This window comes from Pogonomyrmex barbatus, unplaced genomic scaffold (assembly GCF_055798465.1).
Source record: "Pogonomyrmex barbatus isolate J1 unplaced genomic scaffold, ASM5579846v1 scaffold3, whole genome shotgun sequence".
In the NCBI taxonomy this organism is placed as follows: domain Eukaryota; kingdom Metazoa; phylum Arthropoda; class Insecta; order Hymenoptera; family Formicidae; genus Pogonomyrmex; species Pogonomyrmex barbatus.
In genome coordinates this window covers 12675504-12692292 of record NW_028297127.1, presented here as the reverse complement: position 1 = coordinate 12692292, position 16789 = coordinate 12675504, and the positions used below count along the sequence as shown (strand labels likewise).

Genomic DNA, 16789 nt, shown 5'->3' with positions numbered 1-16789 from the left:
GTTTAAAAAATACAAAAATATTTTACTGCTCTAGATATATTTGTAATATGTGATAAAACGCAATACAAATATTAATCATAATTTTATTGTGTGTGTGTGTGTGTGTGTGTGTGTGTGTGTGTGTGTGTGTTTATATTATGTTTATATCTTGAATTTTCAAATATATTTTATTGATCGTAAAATTATGGATAGAATTGTATTCCGCAATCTGTCTAAATTAAAGTTTGAAATATATAATGTAGATTCCATTTCTTATTATAATTTATTTGTCAAGTTAAAATATTTCGATTGAAAATGTTTTAGTTGTTAAATAATTATTCGTACTGTACTGGACATTGGAGAAAACCGAAAGAAGTTGTCATTCGTACGGAAGTTACAACAGGAAAGGATGTAAAGGCGTGTGGCCGTAGCGGATAATCGTTCTCATGCGATAATCTAACGGATATGAACGTAAATACGTAACAAAATACCAACGTACGTCAGGGACGAACGAATAATCGGATAAGTTTCGCGTTGCAATGTTCCAAGCGACACTACCTTCTCGCGACGTCCGCTCTCGAAAAATTATTGAATACTTATCAAAGTAACGATGATGAGCGTGAATTAATAATTTTGAAAGACACGAGGAATCGTATGAAATGAAGACTTTATGTACTTTATGCATCAGTTTCCCACGTAACAATGAAATTCGTAATCGGCAAAATTTCAAAGTGACGATGTTCTGCGTAAGTGAATTTTAGCGCGTAAGAGAGAAATCCTCGATAAAAAAATAGTAGATTTCGCGTCGTATTAATAACAAAAAAGCATCATTCCGATAGGATGTCACGGCGACAAGATGCGAGAGAGAGAGAGAGAGACGACGGGGAAAAAGTGAGATTTTCGAGAGCGAGCGTCGATGTCTCGCCGTACGCGACATTTCACTCAGTCTCAAGTGTTTGTCTTACAATTAGGTCTGGATTTGTGTTTGGTCTCTTCACGCCCGCCTACTCAATTTAACCGTGACACGCGCCGCCACGGAAACGGCTCTTGCCGCCGTTTCGCGGCCACTAACGTCGAACATACAGCACGTGTCCGCGCCACGTGCCGCCCTTAACCTGACACCTAATTGAGTGACGAATTGAAATCGCATCGAATTGACAAGCGGAGAACGAGCTTGCCTTCGGCAATATTCGCGACATTTGCTTCGAAGAGACTGGATTTACAAATTAAATCTCGGGAAAAATTTTAATATATATTGAGTCACATTAAATTTTCTCAAATAGTTATCTATTTTGACAATGTTTTAATTGTGGTTTAACTAGAAAACTTTTGTCTGAATTCTCAAACAAAATTTTGTCAAATTAAATGAATCGCAAATATCGCGATTTGGCGAGTGTTTCGGATAAAATATTTAAGACAGAAATGACACCGCCGTGAGCCTTTTCCAAGCCTGACAACGCATCTTTTAATGTTACACGACAGATACATTACGTCTCGCGGCTTCGAGAAGCGCGTATGGCCCCCGGGATCACAATCACTTGTTCCGTCGCTCCCCCTCGATTGACAATCGGCGGGAGGAAATCGACAACGGTGTCTTTATTCATGCGCCGCGACGCCGCCGTCGCCGCGACGAGTAGGAGGAAGTTAAGTGGATGGGCAATTTCTCTGCAACAACAAATAGTGGCTCGGATGGGAAAAGGGCGGTGGCCATGTGACGCGATTCCCACGTATCTCGCTGCATGCCACGAGTCCTGGGGAGAGTCCTACGTTGGCTGCGTACCCCTTCTCGTTTCTTCGGCAAACGCTTCTGCCTGAAGCGTTCTTTCTCGCCGATCAGAGACTACTCTCGCCTGCACGATTGCATAACAAAATAAACGTCGACGCGCGACTGAAATAAACGCCTGTCGAGCGACACGGAACAGTCCTTTCCGTCCACGCGTCATCGTCGACGAACATCAGGTGAATTAATTCACGACCTTCCAATAGCCACAAAATCTGATTATCAATTCCTTGTACGCGAGGGTGAGAATGTGACGTTAGATTAGGCACGTCAAAGCACGTCTGCAGATGCCGATGATGATGAGACTATAAATCTTGCCAGAATCGCGAAATTATCCATCAGAATTCGTGATATCAGGAGGGTCGAGTCGCAATATCGTGGTCGCGGCTAATAAACAAGGAGTTTGCTTCACAAATGGACTACAAAAGCGATGTCTCCGACGGCACGAGTCGTCACGCTCTATTGCTTCCTATTCCCTTCATCCGCGTCCTTTGTTTCTATTTCCGTCTATAGACCACGCCGTCCTCCAACCCCGACGGCGTCGTTCTCGCATCGTTGTTCCTCTCGCGCGTTCGGCGGCTTTTCGTGTAACGCGGATACACGCCTACAACGGATAGAGGCAGCCGCTGGACGTAGGTACGTAGGGACCTAACGGACAGATCCGTGTTTCCATGGAAACCCACCTATCTGCGTCGGTTGGACCTATACTGCCTGCTGCCACCCTGATAAGCGGCTTACTCTCATGGTTCTCTCCACTCTTCTTCGCCGAAGCATCCCCCGACCCCCTCCAACCACTCCATCTCCTCGACACTCTGCCCCCGGTCTCCCGCCGCCGGGGGGGCCCCTTTCGAGCGATGGGTGAAAGGGAGCGAAACGGCGAAAGACGAACGGGAAAGAGAGGAGAGACGATGCTGCTTTTCGCCGAATCGTGCCGCTAAAGGAAAGCGACGCGAGAGCGTGCTCTCTCTCTGTCACACTGTCTTTCCTCTCTCCACCTTGTTCCACTCTATATTCCATTTCTCGCTCCGTCTCTCTTTCTCCTCCTCTTTGAATAGCACACCCTCATCTCTGCCCTTCTGCCGCGATCTCTTTTCGTCTACGCACACCCTGTGGCACACTGGAAAATTTATGCAGTCAATTACTGAGTCGGCAACACGACCTTTCGAGAATGGACACACGCAGCAAATTCTCCCCAATGTCGTTGCCCCCTTGTCCCTCTCTTCTTCCCTGGCGAACGGGAAAATTCGGAGGATCGGCCCATTGCGGCCCATTGCGGCCCGCTGCGGCCGATTTTTCGAATTTTCCTGTTTACTGGGGGCTTGAGGAATGGTCAGCCTCTCCGCAGGAGAACATTCCAGGGGCTTGACCACAAGAACGATTCGCGATTACTCTTTTCGTCGGGGATTTCTCAAATGTCATGCCGATATCGCGCAAAACTAGTCCGTGTTTTCTGAAGCGGACAAAGTACATTTCTCCGATCGAAAAGTCTATTGGGAAATCGATATCTAAAATGTGACGCGTATTTCATAACAAATGCACAACATGTGCACAATTATGTCCAAATCGTTTCTTCTATATATTCATTTGGAAACTTAAAACATAGAAGAACGGTGCATCCGCATGCGTGTTTCTCAACACATGTAACGAGAGCTATAGTTGGGAAGCCCCGAGATTGCCCGGCATTCATATGGCTTCAGTCGATGCATCGATTTGCATGGTAATCAATAACGGCGAATATGGCATCCACGTGAAATACTCTTACAGCACACCTAATGACGTTAAAATGCTAAATTATTTAACGCACTAATAAATATAATATACTTAACTAATAACAGAGTCGTCGTTCTTCATCCACACGCAATACCGAGAGAGCAAAAAAAGAGTTTGAGCAATGACGAATTGAGCAATACTAGAGGAAGAATATAAAAGAGACACAAGATAAAAAAAGGAGGAATGAATTTTGTATATAGACACAATAGATTAGAAAAACTTTTTCCGCATCGAATGCATTTTAAATCATCAAGTGAGCAATTCGCGTCAAATTTTCTTCAAAAGTAAAAATATTTACTTTCAGTATGCGTTAAATATCAATTTATTAAAAGAGAAAAATAGGGCTGACAAAATATCAAGATTTAAGAGACGTGCAAAAATTGAGACGTGGAAAAATTAATTTCAGAAACAAAAATTTATTTTTATATTTATTGATGGAACAGTGCACATTCAAAATTTAATGTGCTGAATTTAATTGCGAGAATTTTGTTATCAAACGATCCTCCAAATCCTTACGCCTTTGAATCTGTTACAAACGAATTGGAAGCGTGGTTGAAACCTTGCGGCTTATTTTATGCACGAAAGTGATTGAAAATTATTCTGTGTTAGAAAACGGAAAAGTTACAATTTCCAGTTACAATTTCCTCTCTTAAGCGCGGGGAAATTATCCGACGGCGTTTGTTGAACGAATACGACGCGAAATCTGTCACACCGAGTTGTAACGCCGAGATCGCGGAGATTAAACGTTTCGTCTTTTATTTCAGTGGATTAACCACCACCACCAGCTAGATCGATCACCATCGGAAATCTCGCTCGCCTTTTCCCCGTTTTTTTTTCCCCGCGGTATTTCACGGTTCATGTAGCGTTCCCGCGCGAAAGGCGCTGTTTTCAGAACAATATTAAACGATGCGGCTAATAAACACGGATATCGAGAACGGTACCGCTGTCGCCACCTCACGATTACGTGAAACTTTTCCGTGCATGCACATCAATATCGAACGAATGCGAATCCCTTGCTATTACGACCCATCCCGAACACATATACATGTATATATTCCGCATTAAATCTCATTATTACCGATAACTGTGACCAGTCCATTATTCTCGAACAAGAACGTACTGCAATTCCATTTTCCATTTTTCCAATATCAAGCATGACATCCCGCAATTATGTTTAAATTAATTACTATAATAAATTTGTTAAAAAATGAATTCGCTCTCTCCAGCTCCAGCTCAGAAACTTTGACATCAGTTATTATTTAAATGTCTATGATTTGTGACTATTCAATATCAATCTCAATTCTAAATAATGTAGATGCAGTTTGATACCTTTAATTTTATATTTCAAAATTTCATGTAGATTTTATCGCGGTATTGGATGATGTAATTTTAGTGAATTCAATTTTCAGTACCATAGATGCAAAAATTATTACTACTCGAAATCATCGCGATGTGGTATATCACAAACAATACCACGTAAATAAAATTTGGATTAAAGTTTCGTTCACAATTATTTGTTTTATCGACAATTGATATTTGTTTTATTAACAATCGTCATCATTTAATAAATATAATAAATTTTTCATAAAAATTTGTAATCCGAGCTTTCATCGGAAGCAGATAGATTTTGGCTAAAAAAATTCTAATTTTCGTCGATTATCGCTCAAGTGATTATTGCAAATAGAACGACGAATGCTATTTGTGTATCTAAGCAGCGAAATTTGAAATTCATCTTAGAAGGAAATGATATTTACCTTGTGGAAATGCGGCCGCCAGTCCGTGTTCGAGCGCATGGTGCGTATGGGCGTGTGGAGTAAGAGCGAAATGCGACGGCAATCCAGGATGCGTACCGGGATGCGGATGAGAATGTGGATGCGGATGAGTGCCGATCCCCATCGGATGACCGTGTGGATGGTATTGATGAGGGTTCCCGGTCGAGGCGCAAGTCGCGCCCGCCGCCTTCAGGTAGCCCGCCATGTTCAAGCAGTCCGCGATGCGAGAAACCAATTCACCCGCCACCGCGGCGTTGTTATCACGCTTTCTTATCGCGTGACTATCTCTGCTTTGCTCGCCCAGCCACCAGCCGTTCACCACCCGATGGACGGCGTCGTTTGCGTACAATAATGATGGCCTCGCGCTGTATTCAGCGCCGACCTCCCTTAGTCTTGGCGCCGGTTCTTTCGGCGCCGTTGCACCGCTGCACGGATACTTCTCCGCCTGTAAAAGATTTAACATTTGACTTTTAAAATTTCACGTGATTTCGATTCTGCAATTCCAATCTTATATTATTTGTAAATGACAATGAATTGATTCAATTTTTCATAGAAATCTTTAAATCTCTAAACGGTTATAACAGTAATATTTGGAAATAGAAATGAAACTTCTAGCAAAATTTCAATTTTTAAATGAAAATTTTTTAAAATACCACAGATTAAATTTCAAATAGAAAATTTATCAAAAATTACGAAACTGTCCAAAATTTTTGATCCTTAAGGAAATCTTAATCTTCAAAATATCAAAATTCTTTTAAAATTGATTTAATATTTAATATTTAATGAAACACTTTAAGGAAAAGAAATTGGAAACTTTAAGTTTTTTCCAAATTTAGGAAGATAAAACTAATTTTATAAACATATCTTAAAGTATATGACTTTTTTTCTATCGTTTTTAAAATAATGCTGCATATTGTAACGTATATTACTTAACAATATGTCTATTTCCGATCGACAAAAATTTTAAAAATAACTGATCGATTTGATAGTTTGTCAAAAAATTTAGAGACTGTACTGATGATTTTTTTTAAAACATAATAAAAGAGCTATAATTTATAATATAATTAGACAGAATTTCGTTTGTCCCAATATTATTAATTCAAATTTATTTCATTATGGACGATTATTTTAGCATCATCTGCTAAAAATATTTTATCTGAGATTTTTCTATAAAAATATGTCGCGAAAAAGCTAAACAATAGAAATTGAATTTACGAGTATCCTGGAATATTGATAGAATGAATAACGAATAAACAGTGAATACGAATTTATAAAAATAAAATGTATATTATACAGACTCATAAAATGCATAATAAATATAAAAAATAATTTCAAATAAATTCTACATTGTTTGTTCGCTATACATATTTCCATCTTTAGAAATATGCAATATATAAAATATGCAATATATAAAAAAAAATCTGTTAAAATAATCAATATAACATTTATTAAAATATAATTCAATCCCGAAAATAAAACAACAGAATTTTGTTTTATTTCCCATTTAACTAAACATTCATTTATATCATTACAGAAGAATATTTTAACGCTGTTCGTAAAAGAGAAACAAGTATTCTATGTATAAGTTCATTTGCTCAATGCAAGTTCAATATTTTGCACTTGATATTTTAAATTTAATAATTCAACAAAAGCATTAATATATCGCTTTAGAAAATCATTTCGTAGATCTTATCTTCTTTTTTCCTTTTTTGCCAAATGTGTTAAAAGGTGTCTTTTGATACAAAAACAAGATAGTCAATTCAAGAGAGAAAATAAAAGACTACAACAATTAACATTCAGGTAGTTCTCGACCATTGTGACGAATGTAGGTACTAATGAACAATAGTTTCGGACGATTTGTGGTAGAATAAAATCTATTATGATTGACTATCGATAAATCATTTCAACTCTCACGGTTCACAATATACTTTAGTTTTCACGATATTTAAAGCTAGCGTCAAACTGCGTGCTCTTTATGATTTGAAATTCACAATGCATCGAAATACCATTTCACTGGCGCGAAATGGCGCGAGAAACAACGAATGCGATTTCCAACAAATCTACCCATTCACACTATTAACGAATCACAACATATATAACACATGCACATACGTGTGATCTTTACAGAAATTTACAGCCTAATCTTTATCGAAATTCTGCACTGTACTTATTAATGCGCGCTCTGATTTAAAACTGCGTCCGATGTATTCTGATATATCGAAGTGACTCTACCAGTTCGATTTTACTGTTCACAGTTTAGCACATCTTTATACCTGATGCCAAATATTAGATCCTTTTTGAAAACTGGAGTTGGTTGATGGTGGGGGGAGGGACGTACGAATGACAAGTCCGTTTCGAAACCTTAAACGGAATCTGCGAATAGAAAATTTTGAAAAGATCCCGTTACTTTTCGTTTCTTCTCCGAAGCTCAGGTGAATAGCAAGCATATGAACCACTCGTAATAATCGTGATTCGCACGAGTAGATTATTTATGAAAGCTTGTTAATGAGAGGAACGAAAGTGTATTAACTAACATAAATCAACTTTGTAACGAGCACGTACAGGAGATAATGAAAATACGATCGTTGACTCGATTGGTCTAATTGTCGCAAACACGATAAAAAAAAAAATATGCGCATTGGTGTCGCGATCCTGCGACTCGACAGCCAGCGTGTCACGTGCTAAACCGGAAGTAACAGTCCGCGGCGGAGTGGAGAAACGCGTGTCGGAAAGTCGGTTTAGCCGCATGAAACTTAACTCGGTGCTAAACGCTTAAATAAACTTCGAGACGCGTTTTTTATTCAGTCGAAAGAGGGGTGAAGAGGGGGGAAGAGGGTGCTACGGGGAGAGGAGCCGAGAGGCCGATGCGCCACGTAGGTAGGTATGTTTACACGGGGGCATTATGGCGGATAATGTTTGTTATAGGCGTTTGCTATATGCCGCGCAGCCGCGAGAAGCGAGACTATCCGACGTTAAAAGGCCAGCTTGGCCGATCCGCTTACGGCGGATGAGGCTTAAATTGAGTGAGAGATAGTGAACTTCCAGCGTGCAACGAGTGTACGACGCGCGAATGACGCGCGCGTGCGGCTGCTGCTCGCACATGTGCCGCTCGCGTGTGCGAATCGCGCGCTCGTTCGTAATCTAAGCGACAACAGCCTCGCGATAATTCCGAAATACTCGCGTTACGTCGAGCAAGAGAAAAACGGGTTGCGACCCGTCCGATAAGCAACCCCGCGCCATCGGGGAGTCACATCCTCCTACCCCCGGCGTGAATAGGCGTATGCTATCTATCGGTTGACGCCGGCGGAAAACAACTTTTGTTGTACTTTCGCGTCCGTTGTCAGTCCTTTAGATTAGAGGGGGGAGAGGAAGGAGGGGGGGAGGGGAGGGAGGGAGTTAGCGATTTGTTCTAACAATTTTAAAGGGTATCGATAAGATTGAAATCGGCGCGGAATTGTAAGTGAAATGACAATTCGAAGGAACGACAATTATTTCAGCAGAATAATCGCTTAATCGCGTTATTGATTATGTTACAGTTGTCATGAGGGCATCGCGAATGCGGGACACCATTAGTGCACTCGGCTGTGTATCATGCATCGGTTACGAAAGCTTGCAGCATTTACCAAAAGTGCTTTTAACTCTGCTGAAAATGGATTAGTGGATTCGCATCGATGTTTGTACTCACTTCCACGAATAATACCATTTAGAATCCAGTTTCTTTAGCATCCAGTGCCAATAACTTATTCCACGTTAATCCCATATCGTGTATTTCGGACAGAGTTATAATATAAGCAGTTTCTAACGCTAAGATATTATAGGGAACAATGAATTCGCGCCGCGAGAGAAATCTAAGGAATCGCGGAATTTGATTTAAGTTCCCGACCTGAATTATATAAACGTATGCGCAATTCCAACTTGTATACAGGGCTTATCGTGCGATTACGCAAGCCTCCGGTCTCATGGCGGGTCTACACATGCCATTGGCGCTACTATCTGGATGTCCAGATGACGGGAAATACGCATCAGTTTGATCAAACGAGCGAATGAAGTGAATTCCATTTCAAAGTGAATCCCTATGTTTACAGATTACTAGCATGATTTATACATAATCTTCTATTGTCTTAATAATTAAAATCTCGAAGATCATATACGTATCGCGATAATCTTTATGATTATCTTTATTTCTTATCTAGAAAATAATACATCTAAATCTAAAAAAAAAAAATAGATAACCCGTTCGCTCATTTTTTTATTTAAAGTTAAAAGTAATCAGAAAACTCTCAATTCTTAATCCTTAGCCTCCAAAAATATTTTCCAACTTGAAAAGAGTTAAACGGTTTACAATTAGTTTTTCACAGAATAATTTTATATAAAAGAGGAATAAATCATTATTAAATATTATTTCAATACGAGTGTAATACAATATAATTCCTTCGTAAAAATATTTCCCAATAATATTTTTTTTTCTCTATATAAAATGAAGCTAAGAACGAAATAAATAAAGTAATGTTTAATTTTTTTCTCAGTGAGATATGCATTCGGCATATCTTATCATTTTTCATACTTCATCATCGAAACGTTATACTAGTCGCGCAAAAATCCATGATCGATAGGTTCTTCGCGTACGCGATCCTCATGATTAGATGGCGCGATCGATATTCGATTTCGCTGGTTTATCGGTGTTACTTCCGCAAAAATCGTACCGACGACGTTAAACACCTCAAAGCTCGCGAAAGCCGATTAGCGTCGTCGCCGTCGAGACGATTTCGGTGAAACGCGAATACTACCGGAAAAACTTTGACATCCCTCCCCTCGCGAAGTGAGGGTGGGCGCGATTGTCCAGCGATTAAACGACATTCGAGGACGATTTCGCATTCTTTAAAAGTGCTCGAGTCATTACGCTCGTTTATGGGTTAATCCTTTCGCTGCAAAGGACGATCGCGGTACTCTAATATGTCGCCACAGCCGGTGTTTCCAAAATAATCCTCTCATGTTAATTGGATTGAAAAGAGCTGACGGCTGTGATTTCAGTAACCTTCCTCAAGGTAGTCGTAACATTAATCTCCGACGGCCTGTTAAATGTAACTTTTTTATTTCAACGCGCGGCGCGACCGTTTACGAATGTTAAATCATTTCTGCTTTCCGACGTGTCAGGTAAAAATTGACTATTATAATTGATTTAGCATTTGTTAGGGAGAGTTCGAGAAAGATCAGTTATCTCCAGGCTACGAAAATTCAGTCTAGAATAATTCCATTCATATGATCTATTCAATTATTCATTTTACATATCCATTAAATATCCACGATATAATTTCTTAATCAAGTTATTTATAAAGATGTCAAGAGCAATGTATTAAATATACAAAAAGTAAGGAAACTCTTATAGTCTTTAAGGCTTCTAAATTCTAAGCAGTCGCAATGTGAATTATTTTCTAATAATATTACTCAATTGTAATTTTTATAATCCAATCGAATGAATTGAATTATATTTAAATTGATTCTTTATCTTCTTTGGAAATTTAAATCTTGCGATTGATTACACAAGCGAGTACAGACACGTCTTTCAAATATTATTCAAAGTTTAATCGCCGAATGTGGTAAGTGCACGCTATTCCCTGCACACGTGTGTATATATTTTGACAGTTTCAAACACATTGAAAGTTAATCAATTCGCGGATTAAGAGGTCTGCACCGGGGAGGGCAAAAACCGCATGTGACTCAGCGAGCAGTCTCCGTTTCCATACGCGAATAGCGGCCGCCATTGCGTGGCACGAGCGTGACTCGTTATCGGGGCCGGATAAATTGAGAGGAAAGAGAAGTTAACAAAGAAACTTCCTACGGACGACAACCGGTTTGAGGGAAGTCGGAACGTATAGCAAAGCGATCGTGGAAAGTCGCAGGGGCTTCGATTTGCACGCCATAAGTCGGACGGAATCGGCATTATTAAAGTGTCTTCGCTTCCGCTGCTGCCCTCGGGTTATTTGTCGAATATCTCAGTGCGATCTCATGCATACATAATCTAAGCGTCCAATTTTGACAATACATAGCAAGTGTATACGCGCAAATACACATACACTGCACACAAAAGGATCGAAAGGCAAGTATAAATGAAAAAAATTTTGGAGCGAAAAGTATATTTATATTTTTATAAAATTATAAGACATTTTAAAAATATGTGCTTAAGAAAATTTAATAGTTTAACTAATATATTATGTCCTAATAATGTTGATAACACTTGACACGTCCGAAAGATTTTGCAATGCGTGAAATATTATTGAACGCGATTTTACTTATAAAGAAATTGTAATATCTCTTGGAAAAACAAATGACAGATGTTTGTGATATTCGCGGAGTGAATTTTGAAGAGAAGTACGATACAATAACAAAGGGACAATTCAAGAAAAGCGGAGCAACGTAAGAATCTTGATGATGATCACTTTTAACGGAGTAAAAATAGACGAGACATTAAAACCACTGAATTGTAGCACTCATGAGGGAAAGGAAAAAAAAAAAAAATAGAAAGAGAAAAAGGACCGAGACCGAGAGCGAGGAGAAATGAGGAGGGCTCGTGCAGCAAGTTTGCGCAAGGCACTCGACGAACGAGAGGGAGAAGGGCCGCGTACGGCTAAAAAAAAATCCATATAAAAAGTGAAAAAGAGGAAAACCGGAATGGGGTGACTCGTTCGAAGGGAGAAGCGGCGGAAAGGGAAGGAGAGGAAAGACAAGAGGAAGAAGGACGCAGCGGGGAGAAAGAGAGGCGCTCGTTGCGAGTTTGCGCGTTTTATTCCTCCTCCCGTGTTCAAGCTCCGCCCTGATGTTTTCCCTCCTCCAGGCTTTCCTATCCGCCCTTCGATTTCTCCTGTACCGCCGGGATCGTACTTTGTCGGCATCTCAACTCGCAATCCTCTGCCGTCTAAACAGCATATCCAGCGCCTTACGAAACGGGCACACCCTGTATATTGGAGGAAGTAGGAAATTACACAAGATAAATAATGCATCGTCCTACTTTATCGCGTGCCAAGTTTTACGCATAGTTTAACGCTGTAACGATCCTCTCGTTCTTAATTATTTTACAAATAAACTGATAAATCTTTCGCTGTAATAAGTACGTTGATTCCGGTCTGATCGGCGCAACGCTTTTCACACACAGATTCTCATTTTAATAATACAATTATATTGTTTTACTTTTTATTTAATCACAAAAAAATATTTTTTCTTTGTTGCTCTTCTTTAAATAAATAAAAATAATTTGTATTTATGTAGTAAGGTAGGGATTGATTAATTATTTTGAATTTTGGAATGAATGGAAACATTTTAAAATGAAATTATGAATATAGAATAACTCCTAAATAGCTTCTAAAATTCTAAAGTTCACTAAAAGTATCGACAATTAATAAATTAATTAATATCTATACTAATAACAGAATATACATATTAATATTTACGAGCATAATTTATAAGATTTAAATCTAAAGTAATAGTGACAGATAGCGATAGTTATTTGTCAATTCGTTAGAAACTTAGAAATTTCCATAAATCCAGATATAAATGCAGTATATTGGAATTAATGATCAATAAAAGAATTGCGAGATATCAAACGAAAAATTAAGAAATATATTAACAGCAAAGAGGTGGGCATTTTTGTAAATTTGTTCCGCATCATTTATCTTAGATTCATTATTTTCACTCAAATTCCAATAGCATTCGCACAACCGGTTTACTGATGCACGCATTTTTTTGTTATTCATCTCACCTTGTGCATTCCAAATTCCAGAGGTATTAGTCGAATTAATTTCCAGATGTTCCCAATAAACTTGTACTATATTAGAATGCTTGGTGTCATGTTAAGAATTAATCACAAGAAAATAAAGGTATAAAATAATAAAGATAAAAATATCTAAAAATAAAAGATCAATCAAATATCATTTCACTGTTTAATCATTTCTGATCTGAGTTAAATATCTTTTTCTGGCATTTCGAATAGTAGATAGTAGAAAAAAATAAAAGGGATACTTTTCTTGTCTCTCAATTATTCAGTTAGTTTTCTCCATTTCATCCATTTGATCAAATATAGTCTAATTCAAGGGTATTTTCGAACAGAAATTTTACGTTGATGTCTGCATTGTGACGTAGCTCAACGATACCAACCAAGGTTTATCTGTGGAATGCGTTGCCGCGCGAGATATTACGCCTTCTGACAATATCTACGCTGGCTACAAATTGTACGACGTCGCATAACTTCATACCTTTTGCAAACGCGTAAATGCGAGAGACACGCGATTATTTATCGAAATTACCCACGACAGCTCGCCCGCCGCCGATATCGAATGAACACCGTCAGCGGGCGGGCAATTTTACGGGAGTACAATCGCAAACGGGATACGGGGGGCGGGGGGGGGAGGGTGAATCATAACGTCGATATTTTTATAACATATTCAACCGATCGTGTATCTACGCAACATTCCGGTGTAACTCACGATTCGCGTGAGTGCTTGTTAAATTCTAATGCCGCGTTCATACGCACGCTTGCGGATGCAACGCTTCTCTAAAACGCCTCTTCGCGTTTAAAATCTTCGTGACGCCTTCGCATCTCCGACGGCGAATCGCGTCATTTTACGACCGTTCGGTGTAACGCCGCATCTCCGACGGTGTCTGCGATCCGCTCGACGATTGCGAGATAAATCGAAGGGGCAAAAATGAAAACGTCGACAGACATTTTGAACAGTGTTTTCTCAGCTGGCGAGTATAAAAAAAAAAAAAAAAAAAAAAAAACGCGCGAGTCTCACGCTCGCCTTTGTCGTATCTCTCGGTTCGCGCGGGAGCACAGATTCGTCTGAGGAAGGATCCTCTTCTTTTTTCCTTTTCGTTTCGCGCTTTCGTTCTCTTGTAGGATCATTCTCTTCTTGTCCTCCCGCCCCCACTGTTCTTCGCGGGGTCCACGGGAGCGGCGGTCGATAATAAACGATACGCGTCACACAGACTCGCGAAATATTAAATACAGTCGGGTATTTACGACGGGTCTCGATGGGAAAGACCGTGGCCGGTAAGGGGCCCGTCGTCGTTGGGCCCCCTCGGGACTCTCGGTGGGGAGAAAAGAAGAAGATCAAGAGGAACGCGAGCGGGCAGGGGAAGAAAGGGCGAGCAAGCGGGTGTTTCCCCCTCTCGTCGACGAATTTATAGAGGAGAAATTAGGAGGTTTATAGAAGCTGTGCGCGGTAGCTAACCGTAGATCATCATTAGAGGCCCAACTGGGCTGCTATGTGCGGATACATATGTGCCGCAGGCCCGGCCACATATTTACCACGCCACGGCGACCGACAGGTATGCCGATGGGGGCGAGAAGAGCGCGCATTAGAGGCGCGGCCCTCTCGTGCGTGTGCCTCATGCGCTCGAGCTGCCTTCCACAGCACGGGAATATTTTTCTTCGGCGCGTTCCGACGCATTTACGTTGCCATTGCCGCCGCCGCTGTGGATAAACCCGAGGGCGAGGGAAAGCTCGGATAAAAATTGTTCGATATCAAAACGTTAAAATCAATGGAGAACTAGAAAGAGAGAAACGGTGTAAATATTATTATTATTATTCTTCAAATGCGAAAATTTCCCACGAAGTAAAGGAAGAGAATTTCGAGATTTTTGGAAATTTTATTTAAATCGAAATTGTAAAGTTTCGTAAATAAATGTAATAATTTTATTAATACATGCACGCTGCAATACACACACATGTTAAAAAGAGCCTTCAATCCTTTCTGAATATAGAAAACTATGCGACAGACAGTTTTACAGGCAGTTTTACAGGCAGTTTTCTAACGTTTAATTAGGACAGAAGTGAAACTCTCGTATTAATTGCGAGGTAATTTTTCCCTCTTTTTAAGACGCTTGTCGTAAATTACGTGCGCGATATTTATCTGTGCCCAACGAGGTCGTCTCTTTTGTGAGCGAGCGCGAGCGCTCGTATTTTTCTTCGTTGCGTGCCACTGTCGTTACGACATGAAATAAATATTTGTGCATGTACAAAGCATGTATATATGAAGGTATATAGTTATTAACAGCGCACGCTGCGAGACCCGTGTCGCGCCGAGCTCTCCCCGGAAAGGCGCGAGAGGAAGAAGAGAAAGCGAGATGGGGTGGCACGGAGCTTTCAGTTCCGTGAATTTCGAGAAAACTTACCGCACGTAGATAGGTAGATATATAGAATGCACAAAGGCTTTGAGCACGATAGCACGAGGCTGCTTTGTGAGAGCCCTAATGGACGTTGGGTAATGATGTCGATGAAAGATTGCACTCCCATGCATATCTCTTCTCTATGTCGCTTCAGCATTACATCTACACCGGGAACTTTCGTCGGAAATTTCGCCCTGTTATAATATTGCCTGAGCGGCGCATGGCGGCTCCGCTAAAATACCGTAAGGATATCATAAAATATCGCGTTATACGATACGGGAGTGTACAAAGTGTTATCGACTTATTATCCACTCTTATCTAAGTCGATAATAATACACGACTTACATCATGATTAATTATATATTCTGCATATTGTGTAAAGGATGCGCTTTAATATGACAATCTGAAAATTATTTAATCCTAAAGTAACATTGATTTATTAGCCAAGTCAAATTGAGCCGATAAATTAAATAATTACGAGCATTATTCCGTCGCGCTGGCTGCAGTTAACGTTGCCCCCATGTTCGTTGCGCATGAGGCATGCTTCCTCGCGCGTGAAAAACTATCTACGAGTACTTAATCACAATGTTGTAATCTTGGGATCAAAAAATCCCGAGATCTTCCAATCCCATATGCGCAGGATATTCAAAGTATGACTCGCGCGACTAACGGTGCGACTAACAATCGGCGATAAAAGGGCAATCGGTAGGTCTTTCACGGAATAGCGGTATATTTTTACGGCCAGGCGATGTACCCTTGCTCGTCGGGAGAGAAGAATCTCGTCGGGAAGAAGTGAAAGGACAACGCACACGCGGGAACTCACGCGGATCCCGGCTATTAGATACGGTCCGGCACCATTATGAAATGTTCGTAACATAACGAATTATCGGTATCCGTTCGTGCGTCATCGTCGCCATTATAATTCTCCCAGGCTTCCAATTAACCTCGTCGATGCCTTTCATCGGATGGCCGGTCGTCGACCGTATTCCGTTATCACTCGGTATTACGGAACACACTGTCTGTATTACGCGCGGGTCGATCATAACTCGATGGTCCGAAACGGGGCAATTTAAAATAAATTTTAACCCGGCCTGTTTGACAGCTCTCATTAGTTGTTGATAAAATCTACAGCTTCCTATCATGCGAGAAAAGGGATACTATTGTAGACTATTGTGGCCGTCTCAGCGGTCGCCATGAGTTTTCGGGGACTTTTCAGAGATACTTCAGGCTTTTAATGACAATATATCACGTCCACAAATCCTAGACAGTTAAACCCCTAGGGACTTCCTAGTGTACACAATAGAATAGAGAGAAAAAGAAAGAGATC

At 40.3% G+C, this 16789-nt stretch overlaps 1 protein-coding gene and 1 pseudogene across 2 annotated transcripts in view; one reads left to right on the top strand and one right to left on the bottom strand.

Annotated features, from left to right (window-relative positions):
- LOC105422559 (uncharacterized) overlaps positions 1 to 16789 on the bottom strand; it is a 56707-nt gene that overhangs the window by 15045 nt on the left and 24873 nt on the right. For both annotated transcript variants that reach the window (XM_089079294.1, XM_011631980.2), the window contains exon 2: positions 5284 to 5746. In XM_089079294.1, coding sequence (XP_088935420.1) covers positions 5284 to 5506 — 223 coding nt within the window. In that variant the 5' untranslated portion in view covers positions 5507 to 5746. The remainder of the gene's footprint in view (positions 1 to 5283; positions 5747 to 16789) is intronic.
- On the top strand, positions 2394 to 3082 carry LOC148936081 (uncharacterized; annotated as a pseudogene).